General features: G+C 38.1%; 1 protein-coding gene across 1 annotated transcript in view; it reads left to right on the top strand.

Annotated features, from left to right (window-relative positions):
- LOC121860830 (heparan-alpha-glucosaminide N-acetyltransferase-like) overlaps positions 1-18,866 on the top strand; it is a 31,893-nt gene that overhangs the window by 10,437 nt on the left and 2,590 nt on the right. Inside the window, exons 2-14 of the mRNA XM_042358217.1 lie at positions 6,480-6,520; positions 6,736-6,958; positions 8,378-8,493; positions 9,261-9,364; positions 9,872-9,975; positions 10,429-10,601; positions 11,018-11,125; positions 11,473-11,610; positions 13,067-13,190; positions 14,802-14,923; positions 15,270-15,465; positions 16,537-16,629; positions 18,507-18,690. Coding sequence (XP_042214151.1) covers positions 6,480-6,520; positions 6,736-6,958; positions 8,378-8,493; positions 9,261-9,364; positions 9,872-9,975; positions 10,429-10,601; positions 11,018-11,125; positions 11,473-11,610; positions 13,067-13,190; positions 14,802-14,923; positions 15,270-15,465; positions 16,537-16,629; positions 18,507-18,690 — 1,726 coding nt within the window. The remainder of the gene's footprint in view (positions 1-6,479; positions 6,521-6,735; positions 6,959-8,377; positions 8,494-9,260; positions 9,365-9,871; positions 9,976-10,428; positions 10,602-11,017; positions 11,126-11,472; positions 11,611-13,066; positions 13,191-14,801; positions 14,924-15,269; positions 15,466-16,536; positions 16,630-18,506; positions 18,691-18,866) is intronic.

Below are 18,866 nucleotides of genomic sequence, written 5' to 3' on the forward strand. Positions count from 1 at the left end.
TATAATCGGAAAAACCGTTTAGGGTGAGTCTTTACGCTTCCTTAACTGTGTGTGTGTGTGTAGTCCATCATTGCTTGTGTCTGATCATATTTATTGACTACTGGCTAACTCTTCTGAAGGTGTATGTCTCCATGTTGGTGATGAATGATGACTTGTGGGTGGTGGACGATGACTTGTGGGTGGTGCTAGGTGACTTGTGGGTGGTGGATGACAAGTTGTGGGTGGTGGTTGATGACTTGTGGGTGGTGGACGATGACTTATGGATGCTGCTAGGTAACTTGTGGGTGGTGGATGACAAGTTGTGGGTGGTGGTTGATGGCTTGTGGGTGGTGGACGATGACTTGTGGGTGGTGGTTGATGGCTTGTGGGTGGTGGATGACAAGTTGTGGGTGGTGGACGACAGTAGCGGGAGTGGCCACTAGAGGCTCGTGCTCACTCAGATAACAAGACAAAGGTGACGATGATTACCTTTATCTCTGGTCTCCCAGTTGACTCCCGAGTCCTTACCGGGTCCAAGATACCGGGGAATTATACTTACCGGTGTTGTAATTTCACACACACACTTATGATCATAGCAACGTTGTTTTAGTGTGTGTGTGTGTGTGTGTGTGTGTGTGTGTGTGTGTGTGTGTGTGTGTGTGTGTGTCGCTCTGTATCTGTATTTATATTGATCCTGTAATATATCTTAAACTGAACACAAGTCACGCTTATCTTCTCTCTTTACACACACAAGTCTTTTAAGCGTGACAGGTAAGAGTAATTAACCTTAAGCGTGACAGGTAAGGAGTAATTAACCTTGAGTCACACCTTTACTATGGGTTATATTTTTCTTCCTAATATCAGGTACATTTCATCTTTGTCCCTTGTCTGTGTTACTTAGGTCATGTATGTATGTCAGGTGTTCTGGGGATAAACATTCTTATTTCTACCCAAGTTAAGGTAGATATTCATTTTTTGTTTACCTTTAGCAAGCAATGTCTATTACACTATACCGAAAACCAACTCTTATGGCACTATATTATAAGGTAAATAATTCTATATCATCTCCTCTGTTTTGTAAATTATGGGGAGAGCTCACGAAGTTTAAGCTTTTATGATACAAGTAATTAAGGGTTAAGTTTCCCTGTCCTTTTTTTCCCCAGGGCAGCTTCACGTTGATGTTTACCAGGTGAAAATCTTGCCACCCTTTAGTTATCATTCACTATAAGAACGTGGTGCTGAGCCATACAGCATATTACTCTTACTTCAAGGCTGCTCTAATGTTGTCAACAATACCCAGAGATGGATATTAAGACAAAGTTCTCAATATACATCTATATATACAGTATACACCATATAATCTTCCCCGAGTAAGAGTTATAATTTATAATCACCTGAACGAAGGATTGTGAGAAGAGTTGAAGCCTAGTGGTAGAGTATTGGAACACTTCAGGTTTTTATGTCTCTGTACCAGGCTCGCGCCATCTCGACCCCTGCAGAACTATCAGCGCCACAGATAGTCTCTGGGCACTGCTATTGTTACCTGATAAGTGACACTCGAGAGAGGGCCAGCGCGTGCCACAGTGTTACCTGATAAAATGTTTAATATAACTCTGATTTACACCATCAACCGAGTGTTGACACAGGCAGTCCAAATATCCACATCTAATAATAATAACAATAATAAACATGTCTTCATTAAGGTATGATAAATGCAAACATTAATGATCAAACTACGATGCTATACTATACAGGACAATCTATACATCCGTATAACATTACTACTTATTATAATGTTCGGATTGGGTATGGTTATGGTTAGGTTAGGTTATTTAGAACTCTTAAGTTTATGTTGGGTTGATGTTTCATTGCAAGAGGACCATTTTCGTTATTTATTACACTAAGCCCATTTCATACATACGGACTCGGATTCTACTAAAGATTGTTTTTACAATTATCAAAAACAAACATAAGCACACGTACAATTGTGGCCTAAGTACCTTCAATGCTGTCAATATCATGCGTGTATTTTAGGTAATTCTTTATTATTACGTTTGGTAAGTCGACACCGAGGATAGCCTAAAGATAGATAAGTTTTGGACCTGAAAGATAACATTTGTCAGTGTCACGTTTTAATTACTATATACAGTACTGTGTGCTGTTAGGTGACTAGCCCAGTCACTTTACTACTAAATACAGTAATGCCGTAGAAGCATGGAAATCTAGTGAGACCCTTGAGCCTTTATTCAGGAGTAAAAACAAGAACAGGATAAAATGAAAGGACGAAAGAACAAATGTGTATATTATTGTTTACATGTCTTGAGTAGTGTTAAATTAATACAGGCACCATAAGCCATGAAAGAGTAAAATTCTCTCTGGGAGTTTCGTTACTATGTGATTTAGAGGGGGCGGGGCTGCAGTACGGAAAAAGGGAGGAGCCAAGAGTCAGAATAGTCATTGTGAATCAGGAGTTACGTTGATGCATAACCGAATTAAACCGATGATAACTGAATATATACGGTTAAAGGAGAGATTATTAGGAGTTCGTAGACACAAGGTAGAAACGTGATGGCCACAGATGTTGATTTAAGCAGTGGATATGTTCACGCGGCGGTGGGGAGAGAATACCGTAGCTGTGTTGGACGGACGCCGGCCCAAGATGCAGCGGGGAAAGAGGGGAGTAATGGTGTGATTTTACCATTGACGGAGAAAATACACAGGAAGGATGGTCACCAGGCACAAGACAGGAAATATTGGTGAACCAGCTTGTTGTAGGTTACTGAAGGCGGGTGATGTAGTGATTAAAGTCACGGTCACGCTAGACAAATGTTAGTTGGAGGTGATTAACGGGGTGGTGGTAAGGTGTACTCTACAGACCACGCTGTGAAAGCTGGGGAGAATTTCAGAACAGAGCTAGCCAGCCAGTGCAACAGGTTGGAGATACCAAAGAAAACGAAGCACTGACACCAACACTAGTATCTTATCATTGGTTCCACCTGCTGGTATATACAGTACAGCCAAATGGTTTATATAACATCAATATAACTCAGTTCGTATCCTAAACACTAAGTCTGCTGAACACTACAGAGATGACACCGACAAGTTCGACAACCCAAGGTACTGTAAACTCAAAGAGGAAGAAAACAGTAGTGTGGAGGCAACACGTACCACACGCCAAACTACAGAGGGGAACTGCGCTGGATACTGACAAGACAAGTAGGAACAATACGGCTTTATAACAGGGGCAGATCCAGGAATATCAAAAGCGGGGGATGGGAGTCCAAGAAGTTATGGGTTGGGGAACATGGTGAGCACAGCGAGTCCACCCAAGGGGTGGGGCCCTGTAAGCCACCCCCGAATTTCTTTTTTAAATCTGACCATTATCATGACCATTTTGAAGCCATGTGCATTTGATATTAGGAGATATTCAGAGGTCAATAGTAATTACTTTTTACTATACAAAAACGCCTGAGTACAATACTGCATTAAAGAAAAGCTATTGTAATTTTTTGTTGGAAAGGGGATCCGGACCCCCAGTACCCCCCTGAATCCGCCCCTGTTTATAAACAACAGATGTAACTTATACAGGTACTGTATGGATATCATGCAGGGGCGCATTAAATTCACAAGCTTGTCAGGATACTGTAGCCATCCTGCAAATTTTAGACGCTTGTACTACCACGACGACCTCTTGGATATTGGGGGGCACGACAGTTGTCACTCAGTATCCATCAAAAAGACCAACGCGGTCTTTCCAACATCTCCTGAGTCCTGACACAGCGTGATCGGGGTCAACCTTATGCTCCCGATATCATACACAACGTCACAAGCACTGACACGATAAGCTTTTCATGGGTCAGCCTGCCAGGTCATTTATGATAGTATTGTTCCAGTAGTTTTGAGAGGGACACCATACTGTCAACTTGTGGATTTACTTAATTGCATTATCAGATCATACGGTAAGAAACAACGAAGGTAATTTAAAAAAAATCGTTATGGTTATTTTCAGGCGTAATAACTACGTGAAAAGGGTGTTACCCGGTGTGGCGCTGCAGGGCAGGTTTCCTCCTGTACTATCACTGGAGAATAAAGTTCACAAATAAAAGACCCACCGCCTTAGGCTAGTAAGCTGTTAATTGGGGTAATGGTAAATTGAATTAAGAAAACTTTCCCGCTGTGGCCTTGGTGGTGAATATTTTCGTAGATTAGAATTTTTATCGTTGTTAAGCGTTATAAAGAAATAATTCTATTTATGAGTGAGTTTTTGTTTATAAAATGAGAAATTATATTATATATTTTTTTTTTGGGTGGCAGTACATACCCTATTTGTTGATGAAATTAGAAGTTGCCTGTTTTGGTACTATTAAAAAGTTGTTTAATGAATCAAAGGATCACCTCAAGTATTAACTGTTAATTTTTTTTATTAAAATCTGAACTACATTAAATATGTTTTAAAATTAGAAGTACAGTAATGGAATTGTGAGTTTGTAAATTAAGGTGTACTGAGTCACGAGGGAGTTACCACAAAACCAACAAACAGAACTAGTGATCAGCTGATGTGGCCGCTGAGGTCCAGTGAGTTTATCTTGTGTTATCTCTCTTTTCTTACTTCTCTTTACTCACTTGTCATTTTAATAAGAATATATCAGTTTATCATACTTAATTGTATATGTTTACGTACGTGTCACAATTATTGGTCCCAGTATAAGGTAATAAGAAGTGAATGACACTAGAGGCAGTGACTTGAGTCATGTTTACGTGATTTAAAACCTCACGCGTAATAGTTTAAACGTAAAAATTGATTCTTTAGTTAACAAATATTGGTATAGGGACTTGAAGCATGTTACAGTAAATTAAAATTGTTTATTTGGGTAAAGCCTGTGTTAAAATCCCTCATATGTAATGTCTGTAACATATTAATGACTACAGTGAAGATAAGAAAATTAGTACTGAGTAGTTTAGGGGGTAATGTATTTAACGGGCGTAAATGTCACTTGCAGATTAGGTTTGATTAGATTGGGGTTAATATTCGTTTAAACATATGACGACTTCAGGATGGCATGACCTTTACATAATAATAATTTATGGTTTATTTAAAGACCATAGCAGCCAGAAGGCTGAAAATATACAGTTACATAATTAGGGAATGGGACACTTGATTGACAAATAATATACAAGTCACATGCTGAGATTGTACCGTGATGAAAATGTTCTGGGCCTGTGTAGTTCGATCAAAACCTACCTAACTTAACCTAACCTAGCCTAACCTAACCTAATCTATTATTCCGAGGGGTAATCTCAGCACACCTGAAGCCTACGATGATGTTTTGACCAAACTACGCATTCCCAGAACATTTTAAGCACGGTACAATTCCAGCATGTTTACAGTTGGATAGGTATGTAAATAAAACTGCAGGTATACAGTTTAGCATGAATATAGCGGTCCGACTAATTACCCAAATGTACTCAAATATAGCCGCAATGAAGTCAAATAATGGTCCTACATGAATAAATCGGACTGCTAATCACTTCTCGACTAGTATTTGGTGTCAGAAAGTCACAAAAAATTGGAAAACTTACTTTAATCTGAGTTAATAGATCGCGTGCATGTACCGACGGAGCGAGGAATTACCCAAATGTAGCCAATTGTAGCCGCAATGAAGTCAAATGATGGTCGTACAAGCGTAATTCGGGATGTGAATCACTTCCCGATTATTATTTGGTGTCATAAAGTAAAAAAAATTGGTAAACTTAATTTAATCTGAGTTGTGTTGTGTTAGGTTAGGTTAGGTTATATTAGATTAGATTAGGTTAGGTTAGGTTAGGTTAGGTTAGGTACGTGCACTCGATCTATTAACTCAGATTAAATTAAGTTTACCTATTTTTTGTGACTTCGTGACACCAAATACTAGTCGAGAAGTGATTAGCAGTCCGATTTATTCATGTAGGACCATTATTTGACTTCATTGCGGCTATATTTGGCTACATTTGGGTAATTAGTCGGACCCTGAATATAGACATAGTAGGTACTGTACAATACAGTACAGTATGGTGTATGTATGCTGTGGGAGTTTACAGTTTCCTGTGTGCCTAAAGAGTGCAGGTACAGTATACAACAATGGTAAACAGTAAAGCAATGTGACTGGATAAACAACAAAGCTGTCATATGCTTATTTCCATGCTAAAGTTTATTGTATTTATCCAAGTATTTCATTTTGCGGCACCAAATTGCTTTTCATCTCTCTCCTTTGTCTCACACCCTGATATTTCTTGGCTAGTACACTTGCTGTATAACCCATCCCAAATACTCTAAAGCACAGTTCTGTTTACCATATATAATTTAATTTCTTGTTTTGTGCTGTATTTATTGACAGTTTAATATAATCTAGTATAATTGTATCTACCATTGGTTATCTGTGTCACTAATACAATGAAGTACTGGGGGTATTGTCATGGTAGCTTATGGGTAAGAGATAATACTGAATAGTGTGTGACAGCAGACGTGTGAGTGTTCCTCCTCTCACCTTCTGCTGCTGGAAAGGTGAGACCCATATTGTACACTACATTGCAGTCTTGTTTGTTGTGGTTTTGTATCTGTATGTATGTTTATAGAAATTAATACAGTACCTGTATACATATCATGTACTACTTACACTCACAAAGGAATGGCAGTACAGTATACACACACACACACACACACAATGTACTTGGAGTAGAGAGTTTTACCATGTTAGCTAAATTTAACTTTCCTAACAGGCTTGCACAAGAGTCAGCATCAATAGTAGAGTTGACACTGGGCAAAGGTTTGGCCTATGTGCTGGATTCCTTCATCATGTCACTAGTGGACTCCTCCACAACTACTTGTGGCACTGGGGATCACCTTAAGCACCTAACTCTTGGGGAAGCCTGCCTTGAAGTCTCCAATTCTGATCCTGTCAATAATCTGCAGCTGTGGGCACAAGCTGTTGAGTGTTACAAGGTGAGGCTATTAGATATACTGTACAGGTATACCATTTAGTATTACAGATTGTTACATACTAGATCACTTCATATTGTTGTAATTGATTCTTTAGAATAATACAAACTATAGTCTGTTCTCTTGAACATTGCAACTGAGGCCTAGGGTCACTTTGTATCAGGGCAGCTGATTGTCTGCCGGATGGAATCACTACAGTACAAAGTGTTAAACTGATAATTTCTGCACATGGTGAAGCAAAAATTAACTTGCGAAATTTACAGGAAAGATAAGTACTGCGCAGATCTGTATCATAAAAAGAACAAGAAAAAGATTAAATAATTTCTCAGCTACATCCTCCACCTTGCTGCGCGACATCACCTGGCGAGGGGGAGTTTGTCGCTAAGCTTCTTCATCATGTTCTTATTTGCTTGTGATATTTTTATAACAGTGCATTTCACAGGCAAATTTTTGCTTCCCCAAGTGCAGAAATTATCAGAGATCAACACAGTAAAGTTTTTATCTCTTTGAAGTATCATAATATAAATATGATAGATTGCTGTAAATACTGTACTAAAGAACTATACATTACATTACTGTAATTATTCTTCGTGTCTCCGTCTGCCAGCCAATCAGCTGCCTTGTTACAAACTGACCCTGTTTTTGTTGCAAAGTTCAAGTGAACAGATTTTAGTGAAATTAGTTTACTTAGAGATAGTTGAAGGCAGGATAGACAGTATAAATTGTTTAGTAAATAATCTCTTAATTAAATAATCTGGGTCAAATACACTGATCTGAATAAATAAAGTGGGCACTGTACTGATGAAGAGGTGAAGACCAGATGTAGGTGTGATAAACAAAGTGAGGGAGTATGTGCTTAAGACTGGACAGTGATGGTGAGTGATGATACACTTTGGTCAGTGCTGTATGCTTAGAGATTACTGTATTTATAAAACTCTGTTAATAACATCCGATAACTCATTTTTGCAGGTACAATACAGTAATCTCCCTGTTAGTCAGATTCTTTGATCCCTGGATCTTTCCATTACCTGGAATTTTTATATATATTTTTTTATTGACAATATACTGTACAGTGCATGTACAGCTGAGTTTACATAAATAAATACCGTTCTGTATCTGTCGGACAGCAGTTAAACCTCTGTAGCAACGGTGCTTCATGCCAGATGCGTAGCTTAGATGTGGAAACATTCACCAGTGCCCCCCAAAAATCTGGGGATAAGAGAATTTGTGTCAGTACTTGGAAACCTCTCAAACCTGGAAACGCTCTGCAGCAATTTTTCCAGCTAATGGGGGTATTACTGTAATTATAAAAAGTCTTCATTTGAACTTCATCCAAAAATGCCATTATCACCATAAGCATCTAAGTGTCATGGACAGCTAGACCTGTGACATAGCTAATGTATTTCTTGACTTACTCAACAGTGTCCACCATGGCCATACCTGACCCTTGCCCCCACCACCTCTCAAGCTCTAGTGGTCAACACAACATATCCAACTGAACTGTTCATCAGAAATAAAGATGGGAGTGACCTTCACACGTATGTAGGATTTGCTCAAAATTAAATGGCCGTGTGCGTGTGTATGCGTGCGTGCGTGTGTGTTGCTCTACCTTGTCTCCCTCTTTCAGTTTGTTTCCGATTTCTCGTTCATTTTGTCATATTGTATGACGGAGCGTTTGAGAATATTTTTTTACGGCTATGCATGTTTTCATACTTAGTGTAAAAGTGAGAGAGGACAAGTGTTGTGATACAATACTGCACAGTGAGTCCCTGACGTACAAACGCCCGGCAATACGAACGAGGTTAAACTTTAAATTTTAGTATTTTATTTACCGGATGACTTATTTTTTAGTTTCATTTACTGTATTTTGTCATTCTCTTTCTTCTTTTGTCTTAAATTAAGTGATTTTAGATGTATATAAGGACTTAAGCTATGATATAGTGAGATTTTAAACATTGTTCTGTAAGTACAGTATGCACACAGCATGTGTTACGACTTACATACAAGTCCGACTTAAGAATGTCCTCAGGAACGGAACACATTCATAACCCGGGGACTCCTTGTACTATCCTGTTCCAGTCTGGGATACATACATACAGTACAGTACTGTACCAGTGTCTTCTGAATAAATTTTCACAACCACCTGGCATGAAATAAGTGCTACAGTATTGCCCATCATTAATTTAGTACATACATAAATAATATAGTAGCATATGGTGATGGGTAGAGGAGGGGTGTACCATGTTATCTGTAGTACTGTGCCAACAATTATACTGTATATGAAATCTTTGTGTCTATCTGGCAGATTCTTCTATCATTTTGGAGAGTACGGCACCTACCAGCTGGGAATCAACACGAATAATGTCACACAAGTCAAAATCCTCCATAAAGCCCAGAATGAATTTCTCCGTAAGTAAAATTAACAACTCTTAAAATTACTGAATAATACTGTTGGGGGAAGGAGTGACCTTGTGTAAGCCAGATGTCGTTACACTCATGCAACACTCCGTAGATTACTTAGTATATATTAATGTAAAATAATTTGTTCCTGGTTTCTCACTTTTTCTTGCATGTTCTCCCATATTTTTACCCATCTATATATCTAATTCTCTACCAGTTCCTCTTTCCTCATCTGTGCATAAACATTTCTTTAGTCACTGTATTGTAGAATCAAGTATTTCTTAAGTATGGACCTGAAGAATGTTTACTCCAGCTTGTTTCACCTAAAGATTAGCTACCATAAGGCTGACCTACCTATCCTAACCTAACCTCATCCCCCCAAATAGCATTAGAGTGGTTAATTCTCAGGTGAAATAAGCTTGGATTTTTCTTTCCCCAGCTTAGTTTTATGTCATTTCATGTACTCTGTATCTGTACTGAGGTGACTTAAATGAGTTAACCAGTTTGAATTTTCAGCTCTGATCACCGCGGCTATTTTCTTCTTCATGCTGGTCTTCGTGTGGCAGTGTGCAAAGTTCCTCGTTCGTCGCATGAATGTTCCGTGCTCACCTCGAGCTGTTGTAAGGACTATCAAGTTACTGTATTCCTTCTCCATGCAAAAATAAGACCTGTATTTAATTTACATAATGATTCAAAGTTCCAGTTGTATACAGCTATCTTAGATGTAACAAGAGTTGCTTTGTAATTTATGGGAGTTCATTTTACAGTCACTCAAAAAAACTATCTTTACAAAATTACTTTGAGCAAATATGATGCAAAGGACTAAGGAATTTGAGAACCTTACCGAGACAACAGAACATCGCAATGTTCAGTGTTCATTCTGAAATTCGTCCCCTTCCTTCCCCTGATGTAAAGATAGTTAATTGAGTGACTACAGAAAATGTTTTAAGGCGAATTTCTGTAGGTTATTATTTTGCTCGGTCAGTGTGTGTGTGTAAGCGAGCGAGCGAGCATATTGTCATTAATTTGTTTACACCTTAGCAGCATTTACATGAGTCTGGTAAATATTCCAGAGGTCACATGTGGTAGATGAACACAGCCCTCTTTTGGTAGCTGCATCAGGATCGGAGAGTAGCCCCTCAACCTCTCAGTCATTACCGCCATCTGTTGAGTCATCTTCACAAGTTACTGTTCCTGATTCTATGAGGCAGGGAGGACGTTTGCAATCACTGGACACTTTTAGAGGGCAAGTTAAATCTACTAATTTCTCTTCTTTCCTTTGTATATATTTTAATTAATTTTTTTTTATTGGAAATCTGTCATAAACATACAACATTGTATGAAGATCTACCATGAGAGACCTGTGTTAAGCTGTGAAGAATATATGATAAAATAAAAAGTGATGCAGGAGAGGAATGAGCTGACCTTTACAAGGACGTGTGCTCCAACCACTTGACCAAGGGAGTTTTCTAAAGCTTCTAATAGGCAACAGCTTAAGTCAACCTAACCTAACCCAATCCAGTGACAGTCTAATCTTTATCTGATGGTCCGTCTACCGGTCACATCAAGGAATGTAAACTTTGACCTTACCTAGTGTAACCTAACTTACCCCGCCCCTTAAATTAGCTTTGTTTATAGAATTTTTAATTTGGCTTTTTGCAGAATAGCCATAGTGGTCATGATCTTTGTGAACTATGGCGGGGCCAAATACTACTTCTTCTCACACGCTCGCTGGAATGGTCTCACTGTTGCTGATTTGGTCTTCCCCTGGTATGACTTTTGGGGTGTTTTGTCTTATTTGATAGGCGGTAATGATATAAAACTTATGGTACTGTACATTGAAAGTTTTTACCTTATGTTCATTTTACATTGAATATATGTCATTGTTACATGTTGGGAGATTGTGTTGAATGAGAGAGAGGAAGTAAGGTATGACGATGGCAAGACAAACCGAGATTAAAGACAGTTGTGTGGTAAAACTGTACTGATGATATGCTAGTAACAGTCATGCACCAATTGTTCATCATTCTCTGAGGACACTGAGGACTCTTTTTGATGTTTGGATTCTCTTGAGGATCTCTGGGTTTTACTTATATCAGACAACATTCATTCCTCAGGTTCATGTGGATAATGGGTGTCAGTTTGATATTCTCGGTGCGGTCACAGCTGAAGCGGACCACCAAGAGGTACCGCATGGTTCTCAAGATACTCAAGAGGTGCATTATCCTCTTTGCTTTAGGTCTTTTCATTAATAGGTAAGGATGTAAGGCTTAAAACTGTAAGTTATGATGATCATACAGTATTTATGGCCTTAGCACATTTTAGGTGACTCCAGTTATAGTACACATTCTACAGGGTTGTAAAACTGTCTCAGTAACCCTGACATGTTTGATGGTTGCTGGATTAGAACAAATCTAAAGTATCCAACTAATTCAGAAACTATTAGTTAATCCATCCTGACTTCAACCATAGGCTCCCCCTCAAGAGAGCATATTGTTAATTGTCAGCTACCACTGAAGGCTAAAGAGTCTTGCTGCTGCTCTACCAGGAAAACCTCACATTTGCTTTTTGTTAACTTTATCCTCAGTAGCCAAGATCACTTAAGCTTCCAGCCACATGAGCTACATGGTTATCACTCCTTCACAGTCTACATTTTGGGGGCTTAAGGTTGCAGTTAGAAAGGAATAACAAATATGGGAAATTTTCTGGATTGGCTGATAATTTTAGACGTGTTCCGACTATGACCAGTTACACACATGGGCAGTCTGGAGACCTGGGTTTTCAACTCTGTAGGTTGTGTTCTGTAATTAAAGTTGCTTGATCTATGCATGTCTTTTAGCTGGGATTTCAGGATTAGTAATCATCCATGTTGTCTTTTTACTTTTTAAATGTTATTTGGCAAATGAAATCAAAGTACTGTATATTGTCACAAATTTAATGTTTTGAATTTCTGTTGTGATATTTCCATCTTGTTAATTTTGAAATTGACTTATATAGTAGAGTTCTTTCACTGATGGTATTGAAATTCTTACTAAATAACTAGAAGGGGGGGGGGGGGACAAAAGAAGGCATGGTCATGTTATATTAAGGGGGAAAATGTGAATTTTATTCCTAACCAAAGTTGCCATCACCTTAAACATTTTCTTAATGGCATATCTTTCTCTTACATGTACTATATTGTTTTTTCACATCGCTACAACAAACTTCCTGACCAGTGTTCAGTTCACACAAGAATTTCATATATTAATCTTCACCTCTAATGGATTCTACCATCTATGAACATTTTTCTAGGAAGTTACTAAATGAAGAACCACGGCCAAACTTTTCAACTACTGTACTGACCAACCCCACATCTTTAAGTGTTAAAACTCTCTGTCCCAACGCTAACTGTCTGCATCTTGCTCTTGTGGTTGTCATAAGTAGAAAACACTTTACATCTGTTTGCTTCCAGTTATAGAAATATGGTCAAATAATTGGAGTTGCTTTTGTAGATAAAGTAAGAAGAGTGAAACAGAAACAAGGTAACAAGTTAAGAGAATCAGGAAAGAGAATAGAAAACTTATCAAGTATGAGAAAGTTGAGTAGTTTAATACCTGTAGTAGAGTCTTAGGCATGTCCAGCTGAGTTGTACCTCACCACTGTTTATGAGGAGACGCTATACAGTTAGACTTTTTGGAGAGCATTTGTATTTCATATTTGTTAATTTTTCAGTGAAAATGGGCACAATTACATACCCACCTTCAGGATTATGGGTGTGCTTCAGCGCTTTTCCATCTGCTACTTCATCACTGCATTAATGGAAGTTTACTTTATGAACCCTCAGGAGTCTCCAGAGGTTGGTCTTTTTTCCCCCACAAACAACTTAGTATTCTTTTGATTCTGTTCAGTTTTTGCCTCTCTGTGCTGGATAGAATTGTCTGGCGTTATCCACAAAACCTACCCGGTAATACAGGGTAAAAGTGGCATTGTCGTAGTGAAGGGGTTGAGTGTTAAGCCATACCCTACACCCATATTGTGACTTTTTTTTTACATATTTAAAAGAAGGAAGTTTTGCCATTTTGAAAGTGGCATCAAATAGACTAATGTACTGTTAAACATTGAAAATTCATCCTTATGTGAGGACTCTTGTTTCTACCAAATATACACTATGTTCAAGATTAAGTTCAGCCTAATTGATTGTGTGTGTGTGTGAGAACAAGTTTTGAGTCAGTCATATTGCCCCTCTCAGCACCATAGCATCTCAGCCACTACTCAGGAGGTATGAGTGGTGCATTGTGGTGCGTAAATTATTTTGTATTATTGTACCTTTATAATTTGTTTACTGGTGTACACTAGTGTTGAGTACAGTACATACTGTAAATCTATATACATACAGTACAGTACTGTACTACAAATTGTTACCCAGAGTGTTTTGTTTTTATAGTGTAGTGCACAGCCACACCAGGTTTAAGTAAGGTAACACAAATAGTCCCTGTATTCATACCAAAGGTAATTAAAAAAATAATAATTATATTTATTTGAATATGTCGGGTAATTGTATTTTCATTTTATACATTTGTGTACAGTATACATAATTGAATATAACTGATGGAAATGGGATAGAGGGCTCTAGTGTATAGGCTGTGAAATGCATCCATAATTTTTACTTATAAATTGGTATTTCTTTTATGGGGTTCTGCGTCCATTATAGTTATATAACGAGGACTCCCAGTACTCTTCCCCAAAGACAGCAGCACCTCACCTCTTGTTGTACTGTCTTCCTCGTGTCTTGTGAGGGGCATCAACAACTACTAACAACACATTAGCCTGCCTACTACCTACCTGCCTCCTTGCAGTCATGAAGGCTATTGATGCTTGAAGGCAAAAATTACTGATCTAATGCATGATGACTTCGTGTGTGTGTGTGTGTGTTAGAAGATTTCCATGATACCGTTATTTTCCATTCACTTTCTGCGTGAAGACTGGTGAACTGATTAACATGGTGGTAAATAATGTATGGGAATGGATGTGCTGATGATGTATGATGCTGGGATGTGTTAACTGGTGTTGATAAACTAGAGAGAGATCTTTTGTCTTTGTTGAGGGAGGGGAGCACCATAGAAAACATTTGTTACAGTAAATAGATTGATTGAGGTGGGGCATCAGATATCAGTGGTGCTCTTGATTCTGGCCACCCTACTACACCGTATAGAAAATGACTTACAATTGTGAAAAATGTAATAACAATTTCCACTTTCTACTTGGTTCATGATGGCTTCTCCCTAATTCAATATTATTAATTCTTTCTCACTGCCTTACCAGATGTGTTCTGTTATAATGTTCTCAGCACTGCACAATCACACATGACCAGCACATCTATCCTCTCCAATCATTAATACTGTCTTTTTGTTGTAAGCACATGATATTATATTATGCTAATTTCCTCACACATTCCTTGTCATTACAGTATGTGTGGTACTGGAAAATACGTGACATCGTGCGGTCAGGAGTGCAGTGGGTAATCACCGTCGTGTTGGTTGTCATCCATTCAGTTATCACATTCAGCCTTTCTGTCCCAGGATGTCCCACGTATGTTTGTAGTAGAGTTTGTACGTGATTTTCATGAGTGGACATTTTTCTTTATGAAGAACAATCATGATAAAAAGATTGGAATCTGGAAGTAGTGAATCACTTTGTTTCATTGATTATGATTGGATAAAGAAAGTTACTGTTGTGTTCTGTTAGGGAAGCCTGGTGTTTTTACTCTTGTCTATACCATTGGTCTTGGAAGAGATAGGGTAGGCAGATAAATTTAATATATAAGTAGCTCAAGAAAACCATGATATTTATATAGCCTCTTCACTCAGTACATATTATGAACATCAGTAAATAACAGATCCAGGAATGATATACAGTAATGTTATTTTGTTGCCAGTGGTTACCTGGGTCCTGGGGGCTTGCATGATGGAGGACAATACGGCAACTGTACCGGCGGTGCTGCTGGATATGTGGATAAGATGATACTTGGCGAGGCACACATGTATTCTCATCCCACCTGCAGGATAATCTACAACAGTGATGAGCCTTATGATCCTGAAGGCTTCTTGGGTATTCTTACAACAGTGTTAACAGTTAAGTTCTATTTTGGTGCTACAGTATACTCACACTGCATTGCCAATCTGCTATTCATTTGTTGATGTATCGGTGGCTGGTTGACCAGTCTGGCTAGTTATTGAGCTTAGACAATATGGCAGCATTTGTTTTCTGGGTGCTGGCCAGTACCACCTGTGGACTAGAGCTGTCCAGCAGCTCTCTTTTTTCTCTCGGAACAAATTGTGGATTCTAACCAGGTGTGCTGTCCTGAAAGTGTCTCAAGACAAATACAGTACAGTAGTGATGGTACTGCACTCACTACTTCTTTTTCATCTCTCAGAACTTAAGCTGTTCCATATTGTTTCTATATAAAACTTAAAAGTAAATAAAGACAAATTGAGTTGCTTGGGTGCATATTTGCCTGACTTGGCAGTGTGTGGTAGAATGGGTGACTGATGTGCTTACATTGGCTGGCTATCACTAAAAGGACGAGTGTACTGTAGTTACAGCACTTGGTGAGTATGTAAAGAGGAAATATTAAAAATTAAATTAGTTTTACTACTGTCAAATAACTATATTCTTCATATTATGATAAGTGGTAAACTGTTGGTATTATCAATATAGAGTTCCATGTTTTCTGCTTCCATCTAAACATCATGTGGACTGATGTCACACCCACACTGCACTGTGAGATGCTTTCTCACCAATAAATAATATAATTTTTGTAATGAATGCTGTGATAAATAAAAATATTTTTTAGCAAGTTAGGTTTGTGTTAGGTTTTTATCATTGTACTGCTACTTCAGGATGCTCTTGGCACCACAGACAAAATATTGCCATTTGTAGCACTTGGCATTTGTGTCCATGTTCTACACCAGTGACTGATGGCAGGGTGGAAATATTTTGGGCTGGAGCAATTTTTAAAACGAGTCCCTTCATATATCAAGCAATTTTTCATTAATACATATTAATTGTTAAACAGAACCTAACTGTCTTGGATTTATGGTTCATTTTCTCTATGCAGTAAAAAAAATGATCTTTGTTCTAGCATAACGGTATTCCACACTGACACTTCTCTCACATATTTTCCTTCACTGTAAACCCATCAGGTACAGTTGGGAGCAGCAGCAGGACGCATCATTATCACCTACCAGGACCATGGATCACGTGTTAAACGCTGGATGGCTTGGGGAGCTTCTTGTGTAAGTCACTACTCTTGTTGTCTCTTAACATTGATACAACTTGTTGCAGTTGATGAGCAGTGCGGGGTGTGCACAGCTAAGTAACCAAGAGTGTGATTATTATCCTGGCAGCAGCCCTTACAAGTCATGTAATTTGTACAATTATTATTAGCCTGATTACGTAAAGCCTGGGTGTCCTAAAGGTTTTTGTGCACAGTATGTACGAGAATATATCAGCCATAAAAATAAAATAAAATAAAATATGCATGAGCAGTAAACATAAACATTTACTACCAACAATAGTGTGCTTGCCTAGAGGTAACTGGGAAGTGCCGGCCACTGCCAGACATATGAAGTACAGTATGTATGAATATACGTACTCTGATAAGTCCAGCTCTTACATGTTCTTTGTCTTAACGTATACGGTACAGTATTCTAAATATTTTAAATCTTTTCAACGCTCAATAATTTTTCAAATTTTAAGATTTGGAACCCAGATCCTTAACCAGCATGTAAAGAAGTACCTTTGTATGAAAGTTGAACAAAATCTATGAAGTAACCTCAAATGTGACAGAATACCTTTTTTCTGGAAATTGAAAATGTGTTTAAATGGATGAGATAGTCTACAGTGTAATTGAAATTTTAAATACAGTATAGTACTATGATCTTTGGTGAAAAACAAAATTTTTTGGGGAAATGTAATGTTCATGCTCACACTTGCTCATGAAAATCTTGTACAGTTGGGTATATAATTTTCTACACATATTTGCAGTATATTGCTAAGAGGGGAGCTTCATTACACTGTTTATTATAATTTATAGTACATTATTCCCTTAAAACTCGCAGTTTTAAAGCTTGTGTCCCTCAGAAACTCACGGATTGCCATGGAAAATAAATCTGAGGCTGTGTGTCAGGTATCAAGAGGAGTCAACACTACAGACAATACAAAGCACCATATTTCCCAGTTCAAAAGATGCATCCTATAATTAACAAGGTATATTTTGGAAAAAGAATTTTTGCAGATTCAATAGCCTACTGTACTGGCAAAGCCAAATCACTGGCTATATGCTATCATGTTTCTCACAACCACAGCTCACTATCAATTTATGGACCTATTATCATACATTTGTTGGTATTATTAATAAAATTTACCTAATTTAATACAAAAGGTTATACAGTAATTATACGTATAGGTACCTACAGTATACACATTACAAATATTTATCGGTACCGGGCATGTTCACTAGGAACTGTCCAGTACAGGGATTGTTTATATCCTGTGCACCAGATCAGCTGATGTTTCAGAGGTATTGTCTCTGCATTGTCACTAGCACACTATCACAGTGTGGGCCTAATGTCCGTACAGTGTTATTTCATGTTTGTTTATTTAACTTATTTCATATTTATTATATTTTCTTGTGCATACATAATGTTGTTATACATGTGCATATAGCTATTTATACAGGAGTATACAGGGTATGTATTTTGCACACTCCTGGGACTGGCATCAAAAACTCGAGGATTTTGCTTTCTCACAGGGTCCATTTTACCTAACCCCAGCGAGCTTTAAGGGAATACAGTACTGTATAATATTTTTAATACTGTACTTGCTCTGTGTAATGTTAGAATTTTTATACATTATAAAATGCCTTTGTTCCCAATAGACCTAGCCTTTGTCAACTGCAGGAGATTACTGTAGGTAGCCTCTGTCTAATTCTTTTCCTTTTTACCAGCTTATATGACACAGTATTTGCACATAAATATACTCTTGTCACCTTAAATTTTTAGTGCAATTTCAACACTACAACCATATAAATGTACTGTACATATCAGTTTTTAAAGATAGGGTTTTGCCATGGTATTTCTTCCTAAGTTTCTACCTCTTTTGCTTTTTCTAGGGCATGCTAGCAGGTTTCATCTGTGGCTGGCGTAAGGAAGGTGGTCCAATTCCTGTGAACAAGAACCTTTGGTCTCTGTCGTTTGTGTTGACCACAGCCTGCTTTGCTTTCCTCCTGCTGTCATTCTTGTACTTGGTCATAGACAAGTGGAAATGGTGGAGTGGCAACCCATTCAGATATCCTGGTAAGTACTTATTACATTGTATCATAACTTAGCTATATTACATTACATCACGTCTCAACTTTGTTCATCATAAGTTTGGTGCATATGCTCAGTCACATTTGAGAACTACAAAAGCGAAGAATAAATGAGGATAGTACAGTACTGGATTAGAGGAGGATGGATATTCAGGAAACAGT

The sequence above is a fragment of the Homarus americanus genome, unplaced genomic scaffold (assembly GCF_018991925.1).
Source record: "Homarus americanus isolate GMGI-L3 unplaced genomic scaffold, GMGI_Hamer_2.0 scaffold23617, whole genome shotgun sequence".
Classification (NCBI taxonomy): Eukaryota; Metazoa; Arthropoda; class Malacostraca; order Decapoda; family Nephropidae; genus Homarus; species Homarus americanus.